Below are 23,998 nucleotides of genomic sequence, written 5' to 3'. Positions count from 1 at the left end.
CAAGTGTGCATGCACACGAAAGCTCATACCAAAATATAAACTTAGTTGGTCTTTAAGGTGCTACTGAAGGAATTTTTTTATTTTGCTTCGACTCAGACCAACACGGCTACCTACCTGTTGTGCAATATGTTTGAATAGTTTTGCACATTTCTTGCAGGTGTTCTTTTTAAAACCATTGAGCAGCAGTAATGCCTGTTTGTTGACAGCCTCTATGGAGGTATTCTCATGCCCTTCAATTTTTGTAGGAGGTGGGAAGCATTCTTAATACAAAATCTTTGCCATTGAAAGTTTAATTGCCAGGACAGTGACCACTAGGGGTTACCTAGCCTTGTTAGGAAACATTTTGAGTCCCTGTGTCTTTAAATGGGAGGGAAAGATGTGAATAGCAGTTCTGTACACTTTGGCATATTTTCCATTGCAGTTCAAGGTGCATCCTGCCAAGTGCAAATACCTGAGAGGTTTGGAAACTTGCCATATTCCATTCTAATTTCTCTTCTACTTCCTCCTCCAGCCCTGTATGTTCCCAGCCAGACAGAAGCATCCAGACTGCATCTATGTCTGGGTAGATCCCCAGGTTTTGTTATCAAAATGCCAGGGCCTGTTTTTCACTCTGATTCTTAGCTTCAGCATGCAACCAAGTTGCCTTAGTTAGGTCACTCCGTGTTCCCAGGTTTCACAGCCAGCCTTGGACTACTTTATTAGAACTACTCTCTTCTCTCCCCCCCGCCCCCCTGAGCTGCAGATGGAGTTCCCATGAATTTCACTGCAGCCTTGATGGAGCCCTGCAGCTGTGTGGAACTATTTTTCACACGGAGTGCAGTGCATAGAGTAAATAGTTTCGCAGGCAACTGAGGAAGCCAGAGTGGTCAGCAAATTCTGGTGACTAAAGGAAACGGCAGGGAAATATAATGCATGCATCCTTTCCAGGGATTCTTGGACTCTTACCTTTGTACTCCAGATTGCATTCCAGGCACGTTAACAGTCAGAATTTCTGCAACACACTTTCCCCATATTTCCACCCAGGTATACAACAGGCATTATTTCAGTTCAATAATACATTCCAGGCAGGCGGAAGCACTAGAGGAGAGCATGGAGCAGGGCTGATGAGAGGCATGGCTTCTCAGTAAAGCTACATTACGTCTGTGGGCTTGAGCTCTCTGTTCCTGGCCTATATTGTTTGGAAGCTGGTGGAGTGAGCATCCAAAAGATATATTTCCTTATTAGACCTGGGTCTGGAGCTGATCACACCCTGGGTTGAGTCTAGGAGTAGCCAATGTTGTACCTTCCAGATAGGGATGCGGGTGGCACTGTGGTCTAAACCACTGACCTCTTGGGCTTGCTGATCGGAAGGTCGGTGGTTTGAATCCCCGCTATGGAGTGAGCTCCTGTTGCTCTGTCCCAGCTCCTGCCAACCTAGCAGTTCAAAAGCATGCCAGTGCAGGTAGATAAATAGGTACCGCTGTGGTGGGAAGGTAAATGGCATTTCCATGTGCTCTGGTTTCCATCACAGTGTTCTGTTGCGTCAGAAGCAGTTTAGTCATGCTGGCCATATGACCCAGAAAGCTGTTTGCGGACAAGCGCTGGCTCCCTCGGCCTGCAAGTGAGATGAGCGCTGTAACTACATAGTTGCGTTTGACTGGACTTAACCATCCAAGGATAATTTACCTTTACCTTTTTATTTACCTTCCAGATAATGATAATGATAATTTTTTATTTATACCCCACCCATCTGGCTGGGTTTCCCCAGCCACTCTGGGCGTCTTCCAACAGAATATTAAAATACAATAATCATATGCTGTCAGGTTACAAATCCCATCTGCTGTGGTCTTGCAGGCTGGGGTTGACGGGAGTTTTGTGGTCTGACAACATCTGGAGGGCACCATGTTGGTGTTCCCTGGCCTGGAAACACCGTCGACTTGGCTGGAAAAGGTAGCTACACAACTAGTAGTACTGCCACTTCTGACACCAAGAAAAGTGGCAGGTGTAATCTCTGTGGTTAACACTATGGCAGAAAATCATAACCACAATGTGTTCAAATGAAGCTGCTGGCCATCAACATATCTACCGTATATGTTAAGTGAATGAGTTGTGCAAACAAGTAATTTTTGTTTGTCCTACATCAGGCATCCCCAAACTGCGGCCCTCCAGATGTTTTGGCCTACAACTCCCATGATCCCTAGCTAACAGGACCAGTTGTCAGAGAAGATGGGAATTGTAGTCCAAAACATCTGGAGGGCCGAAGTTTGGGGATGCCAGTCCTACATCTAGTGACTATTACTTTGAGTGGGTGTCAATGTAAAAAAAAAAAAAAAGTATGTTCACAGCAATCAACTAGAATTTAACCCGAGTAAGTTTGCTTTGAGTGCCTGGCCAGCCAAATGCCAACTCTGCATGTTTAGAATATCATTTAACATTCTGAGCCAGAGAAGAAGAAAAACAACACTTAATTCAAAATACACCCAAGCAAATCCATTTCCTGAATCAGGTTATTGCAGATTGCAAAATAATTGCTTATGAGGGCATAAGTAGCAGAAGCATGAATTGCTTTCACTCCCCCCTTGCTTCTCTATAACACACATATTAGCTTTGACAGAGAATTCCTTTGGTTTTAAAATTAAATCAACGTGAGGCATGCTTTATAAAATAATTATTTTTTCCAGAGTTGTTTTATTGTGCAGCTGCATTGCTTGTCCCAGGAGTAAGGCAAATGAAGCTTCACTCTGATGGGAGAACACCTTTCTGAAATGACACATTGATTCATGAATAGCTTTGACATGGTTATCGTTCTTCTTCAGTTCACAAGCAAGAGCGTGCAGAAACTCTGTTCCCAGCAAGTCATTCTTGTCTGTACAAATCAGAGTCGTCTTGTGTGTACTCTCCCTCCCTCCCTCCCTCCTGCCCCTCCTCCCCCATTGCATTTTACAGCATTATGGTATGAACTGGGCTACTTTCCTTTTCCCCAAGAAGTTCTGGTGGAAGAGATCATGGAGCAGATAAACCGCTGTGAAAACAACTTTGCTGACCTGATGTTCTATAGCACCGGATCTTATTCTGATCACAGGACTGGGTGAAGATTCCTCTTTGGATGTTGTCCAGAGGATAAACTCCTTTTGGTTTGTTTTTGGTTCGGTGGTGGTTGTTGTTTTTTTGCAATGGCCATCCTGTTGTCCTTACGACTGGTCTGTTCCACACCACTGATGGCAGTTCAAGCTCAGACAGTGTGGGATGAATCCCAATGGGTATGGAGCAATTGTTTAACCATTATATGTTGTGTACTTGCGTAGGAGGCAGCATGATAAGCTTAAGTGTCAGTTTGACACTTACTGTGAGTAGCAGCAGCAGTTCACATAGAAATATAATACACTTGGTCTAAAGCTTTGCCAGTCAGTTAAATTACTGATTTGTAAAACCACAGTTTTCAGTTCTGTAAGGGAATGCATTGAAAGTAATGCATGTACATTTTTATATCAGATTTCAGCGTCAGGAGTTGAGCTTTTAATGATCAGAGGTACTGCATCCTATATCTTCTAGCTGATCGTCTTCAGTTTAAAAGAGGTGTAAATTAAATGGGTCGCTGCAAAGGTTTTTACAAACCTAAAAAGAAGTTGGTAAAATCAACCATGCGAGCCATGCAATTGTTTAGCTTTCAAAACTGGAATTTTACACTTCGATGTTGATTAACCCACAGGTTTTGATGAAAATAAAGGGCCAGTTCTCATTTTACTTCTTGTACTCAGGTTTCCATAACTGTGATTTTATCTAATGGGGAACCTTCTGGCTGAATGGTGTTATTACAAATGTAGAAAATAAAAATAAGTTAAAATTACTGAGAAGCCAAATTCCTATGACCTGTGTTTAAATGAGAAGTCTGCTTGTGTGTTTTTCTTTTCAGTGTCTATCCCTTTAAAATACACATAGGCAGTTGTCAATTGGAACCTACTTATGTGCATTTTAAAGGGGCATGTGTAAAATGTTTGTGTGTGTGTGTGTGTGTGTGTATACAAGAGCTTTGGTTGTGACTTACTAGCTGCAGTTTTGCACTGAGCCCAGTTTATATTTTTCATCTTGTTACATATGAAATAATAATAAACAATGAACAAGGTCATCTGTTGAAATACCTGCAAGAAATGTTCTTTTGCAACAAAACAAATTTGAAATGGTTGTCCCGATTTCTTTAAGAACATACTGTATCAGATTATAAATACACTTGGGTCCTGCTATCCACCCACACAATATTCACTTATATAAAAGTAAACAATTATGCCCACACATTGCTATACGCTCTGTAGATTCAGGTAGCCAGATATCTGGAGTTTGCGCACTTTCTTAATTCCTTGCTTGTTTGTGCTCTACTGGTTGGCAGCAGAAACTATGCATGGAGGTACATAGGGAACAAGATCGGAGAAAACAGTTTTTCTTTTGCTTCTCTTTTGCTGTTTGGCTGCACCAATTTCTGGAAGAAACCATTGAAAAAGTGGGGAGATAGATTGGGAAAATCCCAGATTAGAAATGTTCCCATAGGAATCAATGGAAATTGCAGACTCTTTGTGCAAACATTCATTGCATAATGAATGATTTGCAGGGAGCACTTGTTTGGTAAGCGGTACCTGTGTGTACAGTGTTGAACGAAACAATTTGAGAATTGTCTGGTACATTGGTTGAAATACCCTCTTCTCATGGCCAGGTGTAGGAAACCTATGTGCTTCTTCTGGTCCTTGGAGCTGTGAGTATAGCCAGTAATTGTACCCTGATAGAAGTAGTAGAACATTTTCAGAATAACTAGGGTTTAGAAATATGAGTGCTTGAGAACTTCAGTTTTACTGTATTTGCAGAGTGTTCAGGGTATTCAAGCCCTAATCTGCTATTTTAAAGGGAGTGCCCATTTGGACTTGGTAAAATTCCAGGTGATTTTAGTAGTTGTTGGATTGGGTCCACAGTCTGCAGAGTTTTTGCATTCAGCTGCTCAGCCTCAGGTTAATTGTAAAGTGAGTGTGATCATTCATGCCACTTGAGCAAAGTTGTCCATGTGGAAACCTTTATTCTAAGTGGGCGGTTTCCTTTTTGCTTGCTGATTTAAATAGTTTCTGAACTCTGGCTATATCGTGTATTGGGGGTTGACCCTGGATAATCCAAAACTAAATTTTATAGTGAGATTTTGCCATCTAAACTTCATCTAACTGCAGCTCTGTTTGTTACAGCATCTGAAGGATACTTCACATACAGCTCTTTTTTCCTATACAGTAATATTTCTGTAAGGAAAGGAGAAATGTTGCAGTATAATGTGTGAAGTATATGATGTTCAGGTGATGCACGCAGTGGCTTCTAATCAACTGTATCCATGGCAAAATAAATACTTGCTCCATATGGCACACACTGTATTCATTCATAGTATATTTTGAATCCCGCCTTCCTAGGTCAAGTGAACTTTTCAGAATTGTTAGCATGAAGGTTTCAGAAGCTGATGAAGGGTTTTGAGTAAGAGCTGATGGAATACACTCAGATTCTTGAGATAACCTGATCCTATTAGTGGGTTGGCTGCCTTAAAGGCTGATAGTGCACAGTACTTGCTCCTGAATTTGCATATCATAGGAGGTTTTTTAATGGGTGTATGTTCTTAGTATTGCTGTAAAAAAAGACATGACAGTGGTTTGGGAAATTGCTGGTTGATGTTCATTTTGTTAATGATTATGCTAAGTTTGTTACTGATTATGATGAAGATACAAAATCAAGGGGAAAGCACTGAGCAATAGCTGCCTTCTAAATTCTATATGCTAGGTTGGCAGCATTTTATAGAATGTGGATTAGGAAATAAAATTCTTCACACTAGCCACGCTTTGCTTCTTCACAAAGTGGCGCTTGGGTTTCCAAATGTTTTCGAAGTTGAACGGACTTCCGGAACGGATTCCATTTGACTTCCAAGGTATACTGGACTGCTGATGTCCATCAGTCGGAAGCAGGTGCAAAATAGTAGCTATGGAGGGGTAGGGGAAGGAATGTACTTTTAGAATTAATGAACAAAATGCCTCTGAACTCATGCTCAGTCCTCATATTTGTTTGCAGTACCAGAGCTGAGATCATGGTCCTGTTTTGCCCCCTTCCAAGATTTCTTCATCTTTAATCTAATTCAGAATTTAGGAGCCCTTTTGTGACTGTTATCAAATAGCTCCTTGCTTCAAATCACTATCAGTAATACTTAGATCTATTATCTGTTGCCTGTCCCTAGCATAACTAACTAAATGGACAAACAGGCCAAACCCTACGCCAAAGGATAAAAGGTAAAGGTAAAGGGACCCCTGACCATTAGGTCCAGTCGTGACCGACTCTGGGGTTGTGCGCTCATCTCGCATTATTGGCCGAGGGAGCCGGCGTATAGCTTCCAGGTCATGTGGCCAGCATGACAAAGCCGCTTCTGGCAAACCAGAGCAGCACACGGAAACGCCGTTTACCTTCCCGCTGTAGCGGTTCCTATTTATCTACTTGCATTTTGACGTGCTTTCGAACTGCTAGGTTGGCAGGAGCTGGGACCAAGCAACAGGAGCTCACCCCGTCACAGGGATTCGAACTGCCGACCTTCTGATCAGTGAGCCCTAGGCTCAGTGGTTTGACCACAGCGCCACCTGGGTCCCACGCCAAAGGATAAGTGGACTTTATAGAATGTCCTGGGAGATTGAAGTGTTCTCCTACTGGTTTCTCTGTCTTGTGATTCCTGTCAGATTTAAGTCCACACCAAAGGATAAGTGGACTTAAATCTGACAGGAATCACAAGACAGAGAAACCAGTAGGAGAACACTTCAATCTCCCAGGACATTCTATACAAGATCTCAAAGTAACTGTCTTATTACGAAATAATTTCAGAAATAGACTGGAAAGAGAAGTTGCTGAATTGCAACTTATTACCAAACTTAAAACCCCTGGAGAGTCCTGGTCTGAATAGAGACATTGGATTCTTATCTCATTATACATGGTAAAGCTATTTTTAGCCATCTCACCCCTTGCTTTTACCTGTAAGACCAATTGCAGTCATTAACAGTCGCCAACAGGTTTACCACACCTATCAGCCAATCACCCATTCCCACCACCCTTCAGAGCAGGCACCCCCAAACTGCGGCCCTCCAGATGTTTTGGCCTACAACTCCCATGATCCCTAGCTAACAGGACCAATGGTCGGGGACGATGGGAATTGTAGTCCAAAACATCTGGAGGGCCAAAGTTTGGGGATGCCTGCTTCAGAGTAATACCCCTCCCCACCCTCTCATTATATATAAGGGTCTGGTGACTTCTCTTTCAGTGTATTTGAAGAAGTGTACGTGTGCACGAAAGCTCATACCAATGGCAAACTTAGTTGGTCTCTAAGGTGCTACTGGAAGGAATTTTTTATTTTGTTTTAACTAAATGGTGCTGTAAGAGGTGGTGATATCACTCTGATAGTACTAAAAAAATGGATTAGGTAGCTTTGAAGAAGGCTGTGGCAGTTATTAGCCATGACTGCAAGGGAATGTTAATTCCCTCCCACCAGGTGTAATGACTACCATCAACTTGGGTGTCTTTAAAAGTTCAGACAGATGAATGCAACCAATCATACAGATGATAATGCAATCAATGGTTATTGGGCACAATGCCTATGTTCTCTGAATACTGTACTAGTAGCTGGGCATCTCATGTGAGGAGATCAGAGCACTGTTGTATTCAGGCTTTGCTGGTGGGCTTCTCATAGGCATCTGGTTGGCCACTGTGAGAGCAGGATGGAATTCCTATGTTGTTATGCCTCTGAATTCCATATGCCAGGGGTGGCCAACTCCCAAGAGACTGTGATCTACTCACAGAGTTAAAAACTGGCAGTGATCTACCCTTTTTTGGAGGAAGGCCCATTTTTGGGGGGGTTCGGGTCAAAGTTGTTGAGTTTTTTCAGGGAGGAGGTAAAATGTTGAGCTTTTTTAAAGGGGAGCCACAGTTATTCACCTTTGTGGGGAGCCAGTGATCCACCAGTGATCTACCGCAGACGTGTAGTGATCTACCGGTAGATCACGATCTACCTGTTGGACATGCCTGCCATATGCTACTGAAAAACAGTAGAGAAATGGCCTGTTTGTGCACTTCCTGAAGATACTGGATTAGCCACTGTTGGAAACAATAAGTTATCTTGAAACTGGCCCTGATCTTATAGGACTGCTCTTTGGCCTGTTCATATATTTTTTATGGAAGTACTGAAATGCATGATAAATTCTGACAAAAAGTTACATTGACGAGCCGAAATTTGAAGTGGGAAATTTCCCTAGGAATAAACTCAGTACAGAGACCAACCAGCTCAGTGTCATTTTCAATAAGTATCAAATGATTAATCTCACAAATCCAGATGAAATTACTTCCCCCACCACCTTAATTCTGTTTTGCTGCACACACACACACACACACACACACACACACACACACACACACACACACACATATATGTATTCTGATTTAGGGTTCTGCTTTCTATTTGTATTTTTTGTACCGTGTGTCGTTTCCAGTGACAGAATGTGTTGTTTGCGAATCACTTGGTGAATAGGCCTTTCATTGCATCTTTGCCAGATTCCTGAAGGGAAGGGAGTTGGCAGGAGAGGAAAAAGCAGAGAGGTTACAAGGTAAAAAGTAAAAATAAAAATCTGGTGGGGCAGCTGCCCCCCCCATGTCAGTTGCTTGCAGAGCAGAGCATATGAATCTTAAGTGTGGGGACAGAATGGTCTTCTGTGCAATATATAAATATACATTTGGTGATATGAATTCTTGTCAAGAAATTCCAAAAGTAGTGTAAAGAGCTTTCTCCCTGGAGGATGATGGTCTATCAGATGGGTTATACTGCCATCTAGCTTCTATGCCTCCAGGAAGCAAGGCAGAGCCTTGCTTGTGGCTTTTTTCTTTCCAAAAAGGTTTGTTCTTGACTTGCTGCTTGTAGTTTATTCGGAGGACATCTGCAGCAAGTCAAACTCTGGCTTGTTTCTGATGGTGGGGCAGCAGCAGGAGGACCCAAAGAGAGAACTCTTCAGTGGTGTGTCCCAGCACACAATGAGTGCACATTGAACCATACTTTCAAACAACAGCGACTGTGATTTTAACGTTTTGTGCAAACTGGGCCAGAGAGGTGAAAAGCAAGCTTCTTTTGCAGAAACCAGTCTTCGCGAATGAAATTACTTCCGATAACATGGAGAAAAAAGCATGTAACTTAAAGTCAGAGGTTGAACTTCCAATTCTTTTTTCATTATTATTAGGTGTCCAAAAATAAAGATGGAAAAGAACAAAGTGAAGCTGTATCCCTGTCAGAGGATGAAGAAACGTTTTCCTGGCCTGGTCCCAAAACGGTAGTTTTGCAAAGAACATCACAGGGTTTTGGCTTCACCTTAAGACATTTCATTGTTTACCCCCCAGAGTCTGCTGTTCAGTTTACGTTTAAGGTGAGTGAAATGAATATTGAACAAGTAACTCATTGGTTCTAGTGATACATGTGAACTGTAATGAAAAACATTTTCCCCTCGTACTACATAATAGTAGCCTTATAGATATCTAGCAATCTATTTCAGTTTAGCAGTGGATTCACACTAAATCTCCTTTTCTTTTTTCGCTTGTTGCAGCCTAATCTCTGTTTAATGTTGTGGGTCTTGGGTCTGAGTAAACATGCATAGGTTAGAGCAGTTGGGTTATTGTTTTGTGAAGAGTTGAATTCTCTTGCCAACTAGAGTTTTAAGTCCCCTTTCCATTGGACTAATTTGTGGTGCTGTTAGAAGGTTCTAGGGGTGGGTTATAGCAAAAATACAGCATTAAAACAAATTACAGTCATGATGGGTCCTAAAAATATTTATGTTAAGTAAGGCCAAGGTAAAAAGTGTGTCTTCAGCATATCACAAAAGCTGTACAATGAAGGTGCCTGGCACATCTCTGTGGAGAAGGAATTCCACAACATAGGGACTGCCACAGAGAATATATCTCCCCTCAAACCTCTTGATTCTTAATACCCAAGAGGGTCTGTGATCTTTTAGACATTTGGGACATAAACCCTTTAGGGCTTTAAGCACTAGCATGAGCACCTCAGATTAGGCTCAGAAGTGAACTGGCAACCAGGGGGTGTATAAGGTTTATTATGGGAACCTCAGCCAGTAATCTTGTAACTACATCTTCAAGGATAGCCCCACATCGAGCACATTGCAGTAATCCAAGATGGAAATTACCAGAGCATGGATTATAGAGGCCAGATCATCTCTGTCCAAAAGGGGCTGCAACTGGCGAACCAGTCAGAGCTGGGAAAAGACTCTCCTAGCTACTGAGGCAGCTTGAGCCTTCTATGAGTCGCTTTGGTAGTTTATGGTTTTCTGAATAGTAGTTCACATACTTTAAAATAGTATACCAAACCTCCCAAATGACAAGCAGATTCATGCAACTATTATGCAGAACATCATACAGTTAAGCACCCATTTGAAAGTACTAAGTAAACTGATAGCAATGGTAGAAAATGTGAATGGAGGAAAACCTGTTGTGGAGCGTAAACTTCACATGCCAAAGGTCACAGGTTTAATTTCTAGTATCTCAACATGAGGCTGGCAAGGTCTTTAGAACTAAATGGACCAAGGTTCTGACTAATGAGGTTCTGACTAATGACTGTAAAGCAGCTTCCTTTGCTCCTCCTTGCATTTCTACAAATAGTGAACTTCAGCATGAAGGACTGCAATAAAAAGCTATATTTAGAATAGCTTTCTCTTAACTTACAGTACTTTAATCTGCTAGTTGTCTCATTATTAAACATTAATTTGATGGCTACTCATTTGGAAGGCTTGTCTGATTTTTCAAAATTCGGCCAATTAGGTGCTCTCTTAGCAGCTGTAGAACAGTTCTGAAGCAAATAGTTTTGAGAAGTCTGGATGTGAATCTTTTGAAGAGCTACTTCTGCTTTAATAAAATAACTTTGAATTTTTTATGATTTCCTTTTGCAGGATGAAGAGAATGGAAATAAAACGGGTATGTTTTCTCTTTGATTATTGTATGTTGCAGTTTTTAAATAGTCTAAAATCCATAATTCCTGATGTAACCAATGAAACAAGTCTGTTCTTTTTTTATGAATCTTTTCACAAATGTGTCTTAAATATTGGGCATATTAATTTAGTGATGCTTTTTATATGAAATTTGTAGAAATTTTTCAATGCCAGTTACACAGGAAGGCAGAAGGATATGAATACGTAAACAAGTATATTGTAAAATATAACTACCGGTACATCTAATACTGAATTTAGTAGGTTTTTTTTACCTATCAGCAAAGTACAAAAATCGTAGCACAGACAAGGTATGGCTTTCTATCTACACCCTGGTATGTAATATACCCCAAACCCCTTAAACTTAAAAAATAAAATAAAGGGGGGGGGGCGCTCCATGAATGAACAAACTATTTCTCCTCAAAGGTCATATAATCTTGGGGAGAATTACGTTCCTGTTGAAAAAAGGTAAATGAGGTTGCTTTCAAATACCTTTCTGGATAATAACGATAATTTATTTATTTATATACCAACCATAAAATGGCGTGTGAAAGTAGGATTTGGCATAACTATTCTCCCAATAATGCCTGAGATTCCTACATGGATCTTCAGGGAAAATGTAATTGCCTAGGTTCCCTAGCACTATGGCAGCATTCCTTGGAGAGAGAGAGAAGAGTTCTTTGCATTGGTTTACAGTCAGAGCTGAGAGAAAAAAAACCATGTTGTCATACTGCTAGCCTCGGGCTGCTTGCAAGAATTATGAGTTGTGGAGATTTGTATTTAAAACCATAAAATAACAACCTTTAGAAACAGGCAGGATTGGATGGCCTGGGGTAAGAAAAATAGGAGGTGATGTGGGAGATAGAGAGTTGGGGGGGGGGACCTTTGTGAAATGCATACTGTGCTCTTGTTACCTGACGGAAATGCCATTGTCCTATAAAGACCCTGGATGTTAGGAGTTTGGAAAAAATAATAGCAACATTTTAGCTTTGTCCATACATTTGTAGGAGTTGGGAATATTTAACTTTCACATGCTGGTAATACCGTAGTAGTGGACTGTGAGGTGCATAAGAGCATGGAAATATTGGCAGGTGAATGTGAAGGAAGCCTGTGTACTCAGAGGATTAAGAACAATTCAGCCAGGCAAGAGTGGAGGAGATAAATGTTAGGGTGAGTCACATTTCAACTATTGGTGGAATTACCTTTAAAATAAGAAAGCAGAACAACGGAACTCGAGAATTAGAAGTATAAAGTGGAAATCCATGCCCAGCCACAAAGATGACATGAACTCTTATGGGAGTTAGGTGGATGAACATTGAATAGGCCAAAGAATCTTGTAGTTTGGGATGTGTAGACTTGGGGAATTAAGCGACGGTCAATAAAAGTAGTGTTTGTTTGATTACATTGGGTTGGATCCAGATTTAGTCACGCCTACAGTAGACCCATTGGAATAAAAGTTTGCCATGATTTTTATGGTCTAGTCCAGGCTTGTCCAACTCCCAAGAGACTGCAATCTACTCCCAGTATAAAAAAACACTGGCAGTGATCTACCCACTGTCATTGAGGATTGTTGAGCTTTTTGGGGGGAGAGGTGTTGAGCTTTAACATCAATAGCTCACATCAATCTCCGCAACTGACAAATGCACACAACGCTAAACCCATTCATCGTATTCCCCATCACAAATATAAACAGCAAAACTCCGCCCGCTAGACACAAGGGGAGGGACAGAGTGAGGAGGGCGTGGGGAGGAAACATTCATTGCAGAATTTTTTTAATCCCGCGATCGATAAGGATCCCACGATCGACAGGGATCAACAGGGGATCTACCTGTCGATAGTGGTCGACCGGTTGGACACCCCTGGTCTAGTCTAAGCATGACTAAGTCTCAATCCAATTATTATTATTATTTTTTAAAAAACAGCTTTTTCCAAAGAAGCAATATGAATTCCCAGGAGACAGCCGTATACTTTGATTAATATTTCTGTTGCAGCCATTTCCAGTGCCAAACAGTTTAAACCGGAGAGTAGCTTGTCTTTAGAGCAGCAGGAAATGCTGTGGGAGAAACAGGGGACAAATGCCCAGCCATATACAGTTTCCCCTGAATACATGGCAGTGATAACTTTTGGGGTCATGACTCATGTCCTACTTTTTGTGCTGTCTGGCCTTTACAGCTCTCTATTCTTTTTTTAAAAAAAAGTTTATTCATTTTTGAACGATGTTTTATGTTTTACCAGTGTTCACTGTCTTTAAAGTCTATGATACCACAGTATATAAATACTGTCATATAGAATACTTTATATCCCGTATATGTAGATCACCTATTTCTATATTAACACAATTTACAACTCTGAAACGAGGGATAGTATTTATTATTTCTATATTAACACAAAATAAATGCTATCCTTTGTTTCGGAGTTGTCAATTATAGAAGCATGGACATCTCAAGAAACCCTTTTAAGGTGGAAGAACAGATTGGCATAGTTCAAAAAGTAGAAAAGGCCTTTTCTTTGAGCACCATAAATAGCTATTTTGTGATGCGGAAGTAGCTAGCTGGGTGCTAACGATCAGTGTGTGTCATTCTTAAATACGTTAGCTAAGAGGGCAAGCAATTCAGTATCAAACTAATTTGCATATATTCCTGCAGTGGCTTTCATACATTATAGGTGTGGGATAGAGTTAGTGTGAATAATATATGAGCCATAGTGGATAGGATCCCAGAGCTTTCTTATCTGTGAAACTGCTGCTATGGTTCTGTTTAAATTACCGTATATTCCGGCGTACAAGACGACTGGGTGTATAAGACGACCCTCAACTTTTCCAGTTAAAATATAGAGTTTGGGATATACTCGCTGTATAAGAAATATGACCCAGTGTATAAGACGACCCCCGACTTTTGAGAAGATTTTCCTGGGTTAAAAAGTAGTCTTATACGCAGGAATATACAGTATATGCAAAGGAGCCATCTAGTGCCAACCTCTTTAATGCAGCTGAAATATTAAATTCTTTAATAAAAGTTGAGGCTGTACAGCACTTTTGACAATGACTGGAGCTATACTGGGTTGGATCCAGAGCAAGCTAGCTGCTTTTCGTTCCCATTGAACTCTGGGACTTCAGTTAAATGGGTTCCTTAAATCTGATCTCCCCCTCCCATGTGTAGGTCTTGACTTTCCTGGGAGTGGGGTGGGATATGAATATATTGTGAAAACGGTCTGAATACATACTCTTCAATGTAATGTTTCAATTGATGAAGCTGTTGACATAGAAAATTTAGCTTGTCTGGAGATGTACCAATTGGCTCCCAAGTATGTGTCCACCATCAGCCTTAACATGAGCATGACATGTGTCAGTCCAAGAGCCGTTCTAATCCAATGTTGTGTTTCTCGCAACGGCCTATGATAGACTAGGGAAAGTCCATAAGCGGGATACAAGCACAACAGCCCTTACCTGCTGTTGCTCCCCAGTGGCTGGTATTTTAGAGGCGTGCTGCTCATTGATTGTGGAAGTAGCATACAGCCACTGTGCCATGAGCCTCACAGCACTACAATGGAGCCTCGGTTTATGACTACCTCCGTTTACGAACGCTTCGGCAAGCGAATGCTGCGGACCCGGAAGTGTTTACATCTGGGTTCCGTGGCGTTGGATGCGCAGAAGCGATCGGTGCAGGTCGTGCATGCGCAGAAGCAATCTGCGCAGTGCGCGTGTGCACAGAAATGTGCCTTCGGCGAGTGAACTCCTCCGCAGAACGGATTGCGGTCACAAACCGAGGTACCACTGTATCAGGATCAGGCTTGGGTTGGCAGCTCCTGATCCAGGAGGAGGAAGCAGGTGGGCGCTGATTTGTGGGAACCAAAATTGGGTGAGGGGGGCTCTCCCCATTGTGTCTAGACTTCAGCTGCTTCTTAAGGTTGAACAGGAATCCTCTTCTGTTCACTGTTCTCCATGCATAATTTTTACAGGGGGGACTGCATCAGCCATTTTGCTGCCCATTCCCCCAATTTGGAGATACCCTTTCGAAACTCTTTGCAATCCTTTTCTTTACCATGTCCCAAATAATTGATGCCACCAGCAAACCAGGCCGCGTCATTCACGGACAAGTTATTTTTATTAGAATCGCAGAGTTGGAAGGGACCACGAAGAGCATCTAGTCCAACCCTCTGCAGTGCAGAAATATGCAGCTTTCCCATACAAGGATTGAACCTAGAACCCTGGCGTGATCATCAGCACCACGCTCTAACCAGCTGAGCTATCCAGGCTTAAAAGCACCGTTCCCAATACAGACTTATTTGTGTTGGGTTCCACTTTTTATTGGTCCTCATCCATTCAGTTATCGATTCTAGACATTCTCTCACCTTTCCTGAATCAGAGGTAAAAGAGATTATTAAGTTGACCTATGCTGCTCTGTGGCTGAAGGGCACAATGCTGAACAAAGAGATCCTTGGCTCTAGTGCTGCCATTTCAGGGCATTTTGTAAAACCGGCTTTGTCCACATAGCATTGCTTTCCTGTAATAATTTTAATCTTTACCTGCTTTCCTGTAATAATTTCACTGCTGTGTTGATCTGAAACCTCTTACAGTTAACGTCAGTCTGAAGATTTTATCTGATGGTCCTGATGTCACTGTCTTAGCAGTTGTTTTATTGAAAGAAATTTAATAATGTGGAATCGGTATTTTGAAGGCATTAGTTCTGATATTTAATTTCCTGTCTGTCTGCAAAGAAGCAGTCGCTGCTTAAGGCGGGTCAGTTTTTCTTTTCTTTTCTGAATTGTATGTATGTCAGAACAACTATAGTAACAATTTAATGTGACTGGTGGGAAAGCACACATGTGGTAAGGAAACACAGCTAGAGGCTTTGATGATCTATTTCATTTTAGTTGTTGCAGTAATGTACAAATGCAGCTCTCCTGAATTCAAGCTGTGCCTGGAATAACTGAGGGCTGCGCTTACCCTGAATGACATTTAAGTCAATGGGGAAGCAAATATTTATGTGTATATATATATTAAAAAAGAAAAATGACTGAATAAAACCTTCCTCAAAGATTTAACATATCACATAATTGTACAAGGTATATGATAATGGTTTCATTCAAATTATTACCCAACATTAATTTTTAGTACATTATTTAAAAATGCTTTTGTGGGATTGTTGAAAACTTTGTAGCTAGGTATTAAGCATCCTCTTTTATGACAGTAAGGAGTGAATCAATTGTGGGTTTTTTGTCTAAAATTTAAGAAGATCACACATTTTAATAATAATGAAGGCTAATAATAATGTGTTAAAATAAACTTCTGTTCAAATCCTCAGAGATGGATCCATCTCATATATTTATGCTGAACTGAGTTGTACTTTTGCTCTAGTCTTAACAGATAAATGGTTCGTGTACAAGTTACTGTGGCTCAATCATTTTGAGAACCTAAGAAATACATAGTTTTTCCACTTAAGTAGAAGAGATTCATCTTACCTAGTAGTGTGTTAACTGTAGATAATCCTCGCAAGATATTTTTGGCACTTATCGCTCAGTGTTCTGATACTCTTGTTCCTTCCAATTTGCCTTCTGATTTTTGTGTGGCGGTATCCATAGCAACTACCATCATTTCAATTTCCTCTTTTCCCCTCTATTGGTGAACGCTACTCATGCCATGTGAGCTGCTAAGTCTCATCTTTGCTGCTGCTCTAGTCAATCTGTGTTTTTTTTTACAGAATGCATTGGGGCTGCTCCATTTTCTTGAAGACCAAACCATTAAATTAACTGTCTAATTGCATCCCCCCCCCCCCCGCACAACGAAGCACCTGGGTATACAATATTGTAGATGCCCTAGAGTTTGTATGAAAGGCTTGTACATACTTTTTTTTTTAATTCTATCCAGACTAAGATTAAGTTTCTTTTATGTCCATTTACTAATCTTTAGATGGTGTAACAGTGTATATTTCCAGTAAATCCATAGGCTGAATGCCTATTTATTTCAGATATACCAGACGGGAGGAGCTTGGGCTAGTATCATGTCATATGAAAGGCAGAAGCTGCTCCCCTCTGACACATTCTGCTCCTTTTCTTCCTTTAGAATGCCCCCCTAAAGTCGTTGTTCCATAAATACTTGAAGGGGGGGGGGAGAGAGAAACATATCACTGATATGCATTACCATTTCAAAAATTAACACTATAAAACTACAATATAAACGTATTTAACAAAGGGGTGCTCCCGGCATCACATATGGGGCCTTCTCACCTGACAAATTTGGGGGTATCTGTGAAGATACCGCGGGACGCGGATGGCGCTGTGGGTTAAACCACTGAGCCTAGAGGTTGCTGATCAGAAGGTCGGTGGTTCGAATCCCTGCAACGGGGTGAGCTCCTGTTGCTCAGTCCCTGCTCCTGCCAACCTAGCAGTTCGAAAGCACGTCAAAGTGCAAGTAGATAAATAGGTACCGCTACAGCGGGAGGGTAAACAGCGTTTCTGTGTGCTGCTCTGGTTCACCAGAAGCGGCTTTGTCATGCTGGCCACATGACCTGGAAGCTGTACGCCAGCTCCCTCGGCCAATAACGCGAGATGAGCGTCGCAACCCCAGAGTCGGTCATGACTGGACCTAATGGTCAGGGGTCCCCTTTACCTTGACTATGAAGATACCACTGGGGAGGAGTCCCAATGTTAGGAATGGTTGAACACATTGGAAGGCACATACACCCAAGGGGCCCAGTGTGGATCTTCCATCAAGAGCAAAGTGAGAAGCCGCATCAGTTTCCACTTTTCTAGCCCTCTTGATGGTTCTGCATTTGCAACAAATTAGTGCATGGCACAATATGACCTAGCAGCTGTGGTAACTGCCCTCTAGGTAGCTATGTGGCTTTTTTCCAGAGAGGGGAAGACAAGCAAACAGGCAACAGTAACGTCAAGGAAGAGGTCCAACCGAAAACATGTTTTCCAGTGCCCCAAATCTGGAACTGACACAGGTTGCTATAGCTCTTAACTTGATGCATGTGAGGCTTTTTGACTTGTTTATACACCAGACCCTGCAAACGTTGGTTTATTTCTTTATGGAATGTCTAAACCACCCTGCATCAAAATAGATTCCAGGGTGGTGTGCAATTAGTTGAAAACAAATATAATGTGGAGTTTCAGAAATGTCATCACTCCCTCCCTTCCTTTGCAGTAAAAGTCTTTCATGTTGAGGTCTTTCTAAACAGCCTGGAATCATTTTCATTTTCTGCATGCTTTCCACTGTATTACTTCATAGCTATAATTACACACGCAAACACACAAACACACACAAACAAACACACAGAGGGAGGGAGGGAGATCTGTTGAATAAAGTGCCAAATCAGTGTCATTCAAGGACTGGGACCAGGGATGTGCTCCTGTTTTCTCTCCCTATTTCTTTTTTCATAAATAACAGTTAAGCTGTTAGATGTAAGCTTTGTGAAATGCTGGCTTTCTAGATTGAAGGATATCCAAGCATAAACAGTCAGTTGACCCAGTAGGGCAGATACTTCTTCATCAAACATTTGGCAGAAACGTTATTCTTGTTGACACTTCTCTCTTTCAGTGATGGTGACTAATCAGAGAGATTTCTGCTGTGTCAGTTGCATTAATGACTTCCTTTCAGTGCTGGCGCTACCTGTGCAGAGTGAAGCTTCTTGTCTCAGGCAGCAGACATGGGGGACAGTGGTGGCAGCTCCTCAGCTATTCCTCTGGAGCCCCCTGGCCATACCCTTCTGTTGCAAAGCTGCATGTGAAGGCGGTGAAGGTCCTGTGCGAGTGTCTGGAGGCAGTTGGAGGTTGGATGGCGGCTAACAGATTGAGGTTGAATCCTGACAAGACAGAAGTACTGTTTGTGGGAGACAGGAGGCGGGCAGGTGGGGACTCCCTGGTCCTGAATGGGGTAACTGTGCCCCTGAAGGACCGGTGCACAGCCTGGGAGTCATTCTGGACTCACAGCTGTCCAAGGAGGCGCAGGTCAATTCTGTGTTCAGGGCAGCTGTTTATCAGCTCCATCTGGTACGCAGGCTGAAACCCTACCTGCCCGCAGACTGTCTCGCCAGAGTGGTGCATGCTCTATTTATCTCTCGCTTGGACTACTGCAATGCGCTCTATGTGGGGCTACCTTTGAAGGTGACCCGGAAACTACAATTAATCCAGAATGCGGCAACTAGACTGGTGATTGGGAGCAGCCGCCGAGACCACATAACACTGGTCTTGAAAGACCTGCATTGGCTCCCAGTACGTTTCCGAGCACAATTCAAAGTGTTGCTGCTGACCTTTAAAGCCCTAAACTGCCTTGGTCCAGTATACCTGAAGGAGCGTCTCCACCTCCATCGCTCTGCCCGGACACTGAGGTCCAATGCCGAGGGCCTTCTGGCGGTTCCCTCACTGCGAGAAGCCAGTTTGCAGGGAACCAGGCAGAGGGCCTTCTCGGTAGTGGCACCCGCCCTGTGGAATGCCCTCCCACCAGATGTCAAAAAGAAAAACAACTACCAGACTTTTAGAGGACATCTGAAGGCAGCCCTGTTTAGGGAAGCTTTTAATCTTTAAGAAATTAGTCTTGGAAGCCGCACAGAGTGGCTGGGGAAACTCAGCCAGATGGGCGGGGTATAAATAAATTATTATTATTATTATTATTATTATTATTATTATTATTATTATTATTATTATTATTTGCCATGCTTGCTTGCTTGCTTGCCCTCTCCATAACCACCCTACTGTCCTCAAGTGTAGTGGATGACCCTACCCATTGCTTGAATTATGTGTTTGCTTTATAAATGAAAGTGGATCTTTTTTTCTTTTTCTTTAATGAAGTCCACTGAAAAAGGAAATTTTGAGAATCTTAAGCCAACACAGTCTTATTAACTGAGCGTTATTGTATGGCTCTTTAGGAAAAGAGGTCATGTTTCGAACCTTTGTAGATGCTACGTATCTTGCATAAGCTTGGTTATAAATAAACAAGTCTGAGTTGCCAATATTTAAACTTCTCCAGATCCTTCTCATGGGTTAATTCCTCTAGTTGCGTTGTTGTTCCTTGTTCTGCTCTTCATATCCTGTGCTCAAAAACAACATCCAGAAACGAAACACTGATGTTCAAAACAAAAAAAATCCCTTCTAACAAGCAGTTGTTAAACTCTTTTCTTTGCTTGTTGCGTACTTCACCACCTGAGATGATCTTCGTAGTTTCCCACTGGTACATCGCTACTTAGAAGAGGGTGTGGAGAAAGTGGATACAAATAAGTTTTATAACCCAGCTCGTAATTCTTCAACTTGGAGTCATCTTATGAAATTGATTGACGTAGTTAGAACTGGGAGGAGAAAATGCTTCATGCAAGACATAATTAAGTTATTTGATTGACTGCCCATGTTATGAAGGGTGTTGACTAGCTTAGGTGGCTTTTGAAGTGACTAGACAAATGCATGAGGATAGCTCAGTCACAATGATGATTAGCCATGATATCAGGCTCAGAGACCATTTGCCACTGAATGCCAGTTGCTGGTGAACAACCCTGGGAGGGGGTCTTCATCCTGCTTTTAAGCTTCCCAGAAGCAACTGGTGGACTATTGTAGAGAGCAGGATAGTCTGATCTACCTGTACTCTTACTTTCTTAAATCATATTCACTTGGGTCAGCTTCCCCAGACTGCATGGATACTGTAGCTTTTTATTTACTCGTATTTCTCCCATAGAACATCTCAAAAGATCTACCTTGCCATTCCGTTCTATTGTGCATTGTTCTTTCTTAGTGGTTTTGGTTGGTGTTTTTTTTTTTAAGTGCAAGGAAGATAAACAGTAGGATTTGATATAATTTTGGAATTTATCTTGCTGTTCAGCAGGTTCCATCAGAAAATGTTAACATTTTCATGGAAAATATGAATCAATAAACTCAGCCTGGTGTACTTCAGTAATATTAAATAATACTTACCATTTCTATAGCACTTCCATAGTGTTCAAAGCATTTATCATATGTCATGAAAATTTACAACAGCACTGAAAGATGAGGAGTTGTGCGGAAAGGCAGCATACTGAGTTTGAGACAGAGGACTCAGCTATACAGCTGCAAAGAAAATGTTTTAAATGTGTTGTAAAGTGCAATATACAAATGTGGCATTAGATGACGACAGTGAGCTATGCCAAATTCAAGGTATTTTTCAAAACTTTTTTTGGGTGGCCACTGTGGCAACAAGATGCTGGAACAGATGGACCTTTGGCCTGATCCAGCAGGCCTCTTCTTACGGTCTTATGGATACTTTTTCCACATTGGCCCTGTGGGCTTTAATGTACAAAGATTTTGAACCTCTTCAAATTAGTTTTGCCAAAAATATTACATATAAACACCATAATATAATTGGCTCTTGATTCCATTGCAGTTCCATTAAGAGTCTGCAGAGTTTTGGCAGTTTTCGGAATATTGGTATTATGTTTGTAATTATGATTTCACTATGTATAGTCACGAGATCCCATTAGAATAGATGAAATATGAATGGCGATGAAAGATAGTACATACAATACGGTTGTGAAAAATAAAGTTTCTTGTGCTACAGCTATACCTAGAGCTATTTTTCTAGAAAAAGAGGTGCCCAAACCCACCTCCCTCACTCTCTTATAATGGCAGTGGCATCCTCCTGAGTTCCTGCTGGAAAAAAAGCCCTAGCTCTATTAATGGTTTTTACAAAGATGGCTCAAATATTTTCCATGTATCTGTAAAACATGTCATGTTCTCTTGCTTTAAGCAGAGCAGATGCTAATTCTCTGATTGTCAGATGAATTAAAATTATTTGGATCCTATTATTTAATATAAAGAATGAGGTATAATTAATCTTTCCAATCTCTAGTAATGACTGTATTTGCAATTTTCTTTTAGGGAAGCCACGAAACAGATTGGAGCCAATGGATACCATATTTGTTAAGCAGGTTAAAGAAGGAGGGCCTGCTTTTGAAGCGGGATTATGCACAGGTAACCTTTACCTTACCTATACATATGTGATTGGCTGGGCTGGTGTGATGTCATGAGTGTTCCAACTTCCAAGGAAGTTGTCAGAGTGTGTGTTTATGTAAGGAAACAAAATTTTAAATTAGTTGGGAGTTTGAACCCACCCAGCACTTACTGAAAGGTTTGGGGTTCGGTTGTCATTATAGAAGGAAGATGTTATGTGCTGGATCCAGACCTGATTACCTGTGGGTGGGATTCTGCTGAAGGCAGTAGGATGATGTGATTTTTGCTGATCCTCTCTGCAGTCCCCTTTAAAAATGCTCCAGAGCACCAGGGACCAGTGTGAGAAGTGGCATTGTGGTCTGCAGGGGGAATAGGAAATCAGTAAGAATCACTCCTCCAGTGGGAACCTCTGCTGAATCTCAGTCCCTTCCAAAGATAAGTTTGGCTCCAACCTGTAGGGTTTAGAAAGTCTCAAATGGTTTACATATTATTAGAAAAAGATGGAAAGAATGTCATTTGTTTGTGCTTTCCCTGCTCCTCTTATAACATGTGAAGTAGGGCTTATGAATGCATGAAGTTCCTAATTAAACTTGTGGATTTCATTCTTGGGGATTATTTGTAAGTCACACTTCTGAAATATTTCTGCTTTGTTTTTCTTTGTAATACTTGAATGGGTTCTCAGCTTCTGTTAATGAAGAAAACAGTGGTCTGGCTATATCTCCTTTTTTCTGTGTATTTTTTTCTGCAGGTGACAGAATTATAAAAGTGAATGGGGAAAGTGTTATAGGGAAGACATATTCTCAAGTAATTGCTTTAATTCAAAACACGTAAGTATGGGTGTCTGTAATCTGCATAATTTTAAATTCCATGTAGTTTGTTTTGAGAAAGGTGATTGGTATGTGGTTTGTCTGTTTTTACCAAGATAATAAGAATCATAGAATGAGTAAAAGAAATCCAGTTCAACTCATTCCCCAGTGTAGGATTGGCCAGCCCTTGACAGATCCAGCAGGGCCTTCCATCAGCTGCACAAGGACTGAGGTGATCTCTGATGATTTTCCATCCCCTTGTAGCTCCTGCACCCCCAAAACTTAAGTGGCACAGTGTGGGAGGTGGCACAGAAGCTGCATGGAAGAGGGGGACTCTCAGAAGTTCACCACAATCCGTGTTCTACTGACCAAACCTTCCTGGGATCAAACACCTTCCATCAGCAGAGGGACACCAATTGGATACAACCCATTGAAAGTGTAGGGATGTGCTGTTCATTGTGAAGTTCTTTATTCTTTTGATACTAAGCCAATTTTGACTGAGCAGCAGATGTAAAAGTAAAAGCAAGTTATGTGTTTGATCAGTGCTCTACATAGCAATTAATTCATAGGACTACACCTCATATTATGTTCAATCTTTCATGTCCATTCTGTGGGTGACATTTCATACGACCATACTGCTAAGAAAATGTTAAGAAAATGGCTTATAAAATTTCCATAAAGGCTTGACATTTGTTGGTATCATTCCATGAGCAGTTTAGAATACTTAACAATTATTTAGGAAAAGTTATTTTATTAGCAGCTTTTTGGTGATGATGGGAAATTGAATCTAATACTGTGTTTGTTTCTGAGAATGTTTTGCTGATAAATACAGGTGAAACTCGGGAAATTAGAATATCGACAAAAAGTGCATTTCTTTCAGTAATGCAACTTAAAAGGTGAAACCAATATATGAGATCAATGCATGACATGCAAAGCAAGATGTGTCAAGCCTTTATTTGTTGTAATTGTAATTATTTGTCGTTAGGCAGGTCAATTATAAATGGAATGTAATTAATGAAATGTAATAGCAATGTTTATTTTTGTATTATTGTAACTATTTGTTTTATTACTGTGGAATTTCCAAAAGAAAGCATTTGTAAAAAGAAAAATAAAAATAAAAAATAATAAGTTGCATTACTGAAATAAATGCACTTTTCGACGATATTCTAATTTTCCGAGTTTCACCTGTATCTGTACCTGGCATACCCGGGGGCTGTGTCTGAACATCACACTAAGCCAGTGGGATGAGAACAAGCTGCAGCAAGCCCTTGGGCTTGTATGCTT

At 41.2% G+C, this 23,998-nt stretch overlaps 1 protein-coding gene across 5 annotated transcripts in view; it reads left to right on the top strand.

The window, feature by feature from the left end:
* ARHGAP21 (Rho GTPase activating protein 21) overlaps positions 1-23,998 on the top strand; it is a 107,139-nt gene that overhangs the window by 42,539 nt on the left and 40,602 nt on the right. For all 5 annotated transcript variants that reach the window (XM_088654009.1, XM_035129875.3, XM_035129876.3 and 2 more), the window contains exons 2-5: positions 9,249-9,431; positions 10,962-10,986; positions 21,837-21,929; positions 22,657-22,735. In XM_088654009.1, the coding sequence (XP_088510135.1) occupies positions 9,249-9,431; positions 10,962-10,986; positions 21,837-21,929; positions 22,657-22,735 (380 nt within the window). The remainder of the gene's footprint in view (positions 1-9,248; positions 9,432-10,961; positions 10,987-21,836; positions 21,930-22,656; positions 22,736-23,998) is intronic.

This window comes from Zootoca vivipara, chromosome 11 (assembly GCF_965207765.1).
Source record: "Zootoca vivipara chromosome 11, rZooViv2.hap1.1, whole genome shotgun sequence".
Taxonomy (NCBI): Eukaryota; Metazoa; Chordata; class Lepidosauria; order Squamata; family Lacertidae; genus Zootoca; species Zootoca vivipara.
Note: the sequence above shows the minus strand (reverse complement) of the source record. Positions and strands in the feature narration are given on the sequence as shown.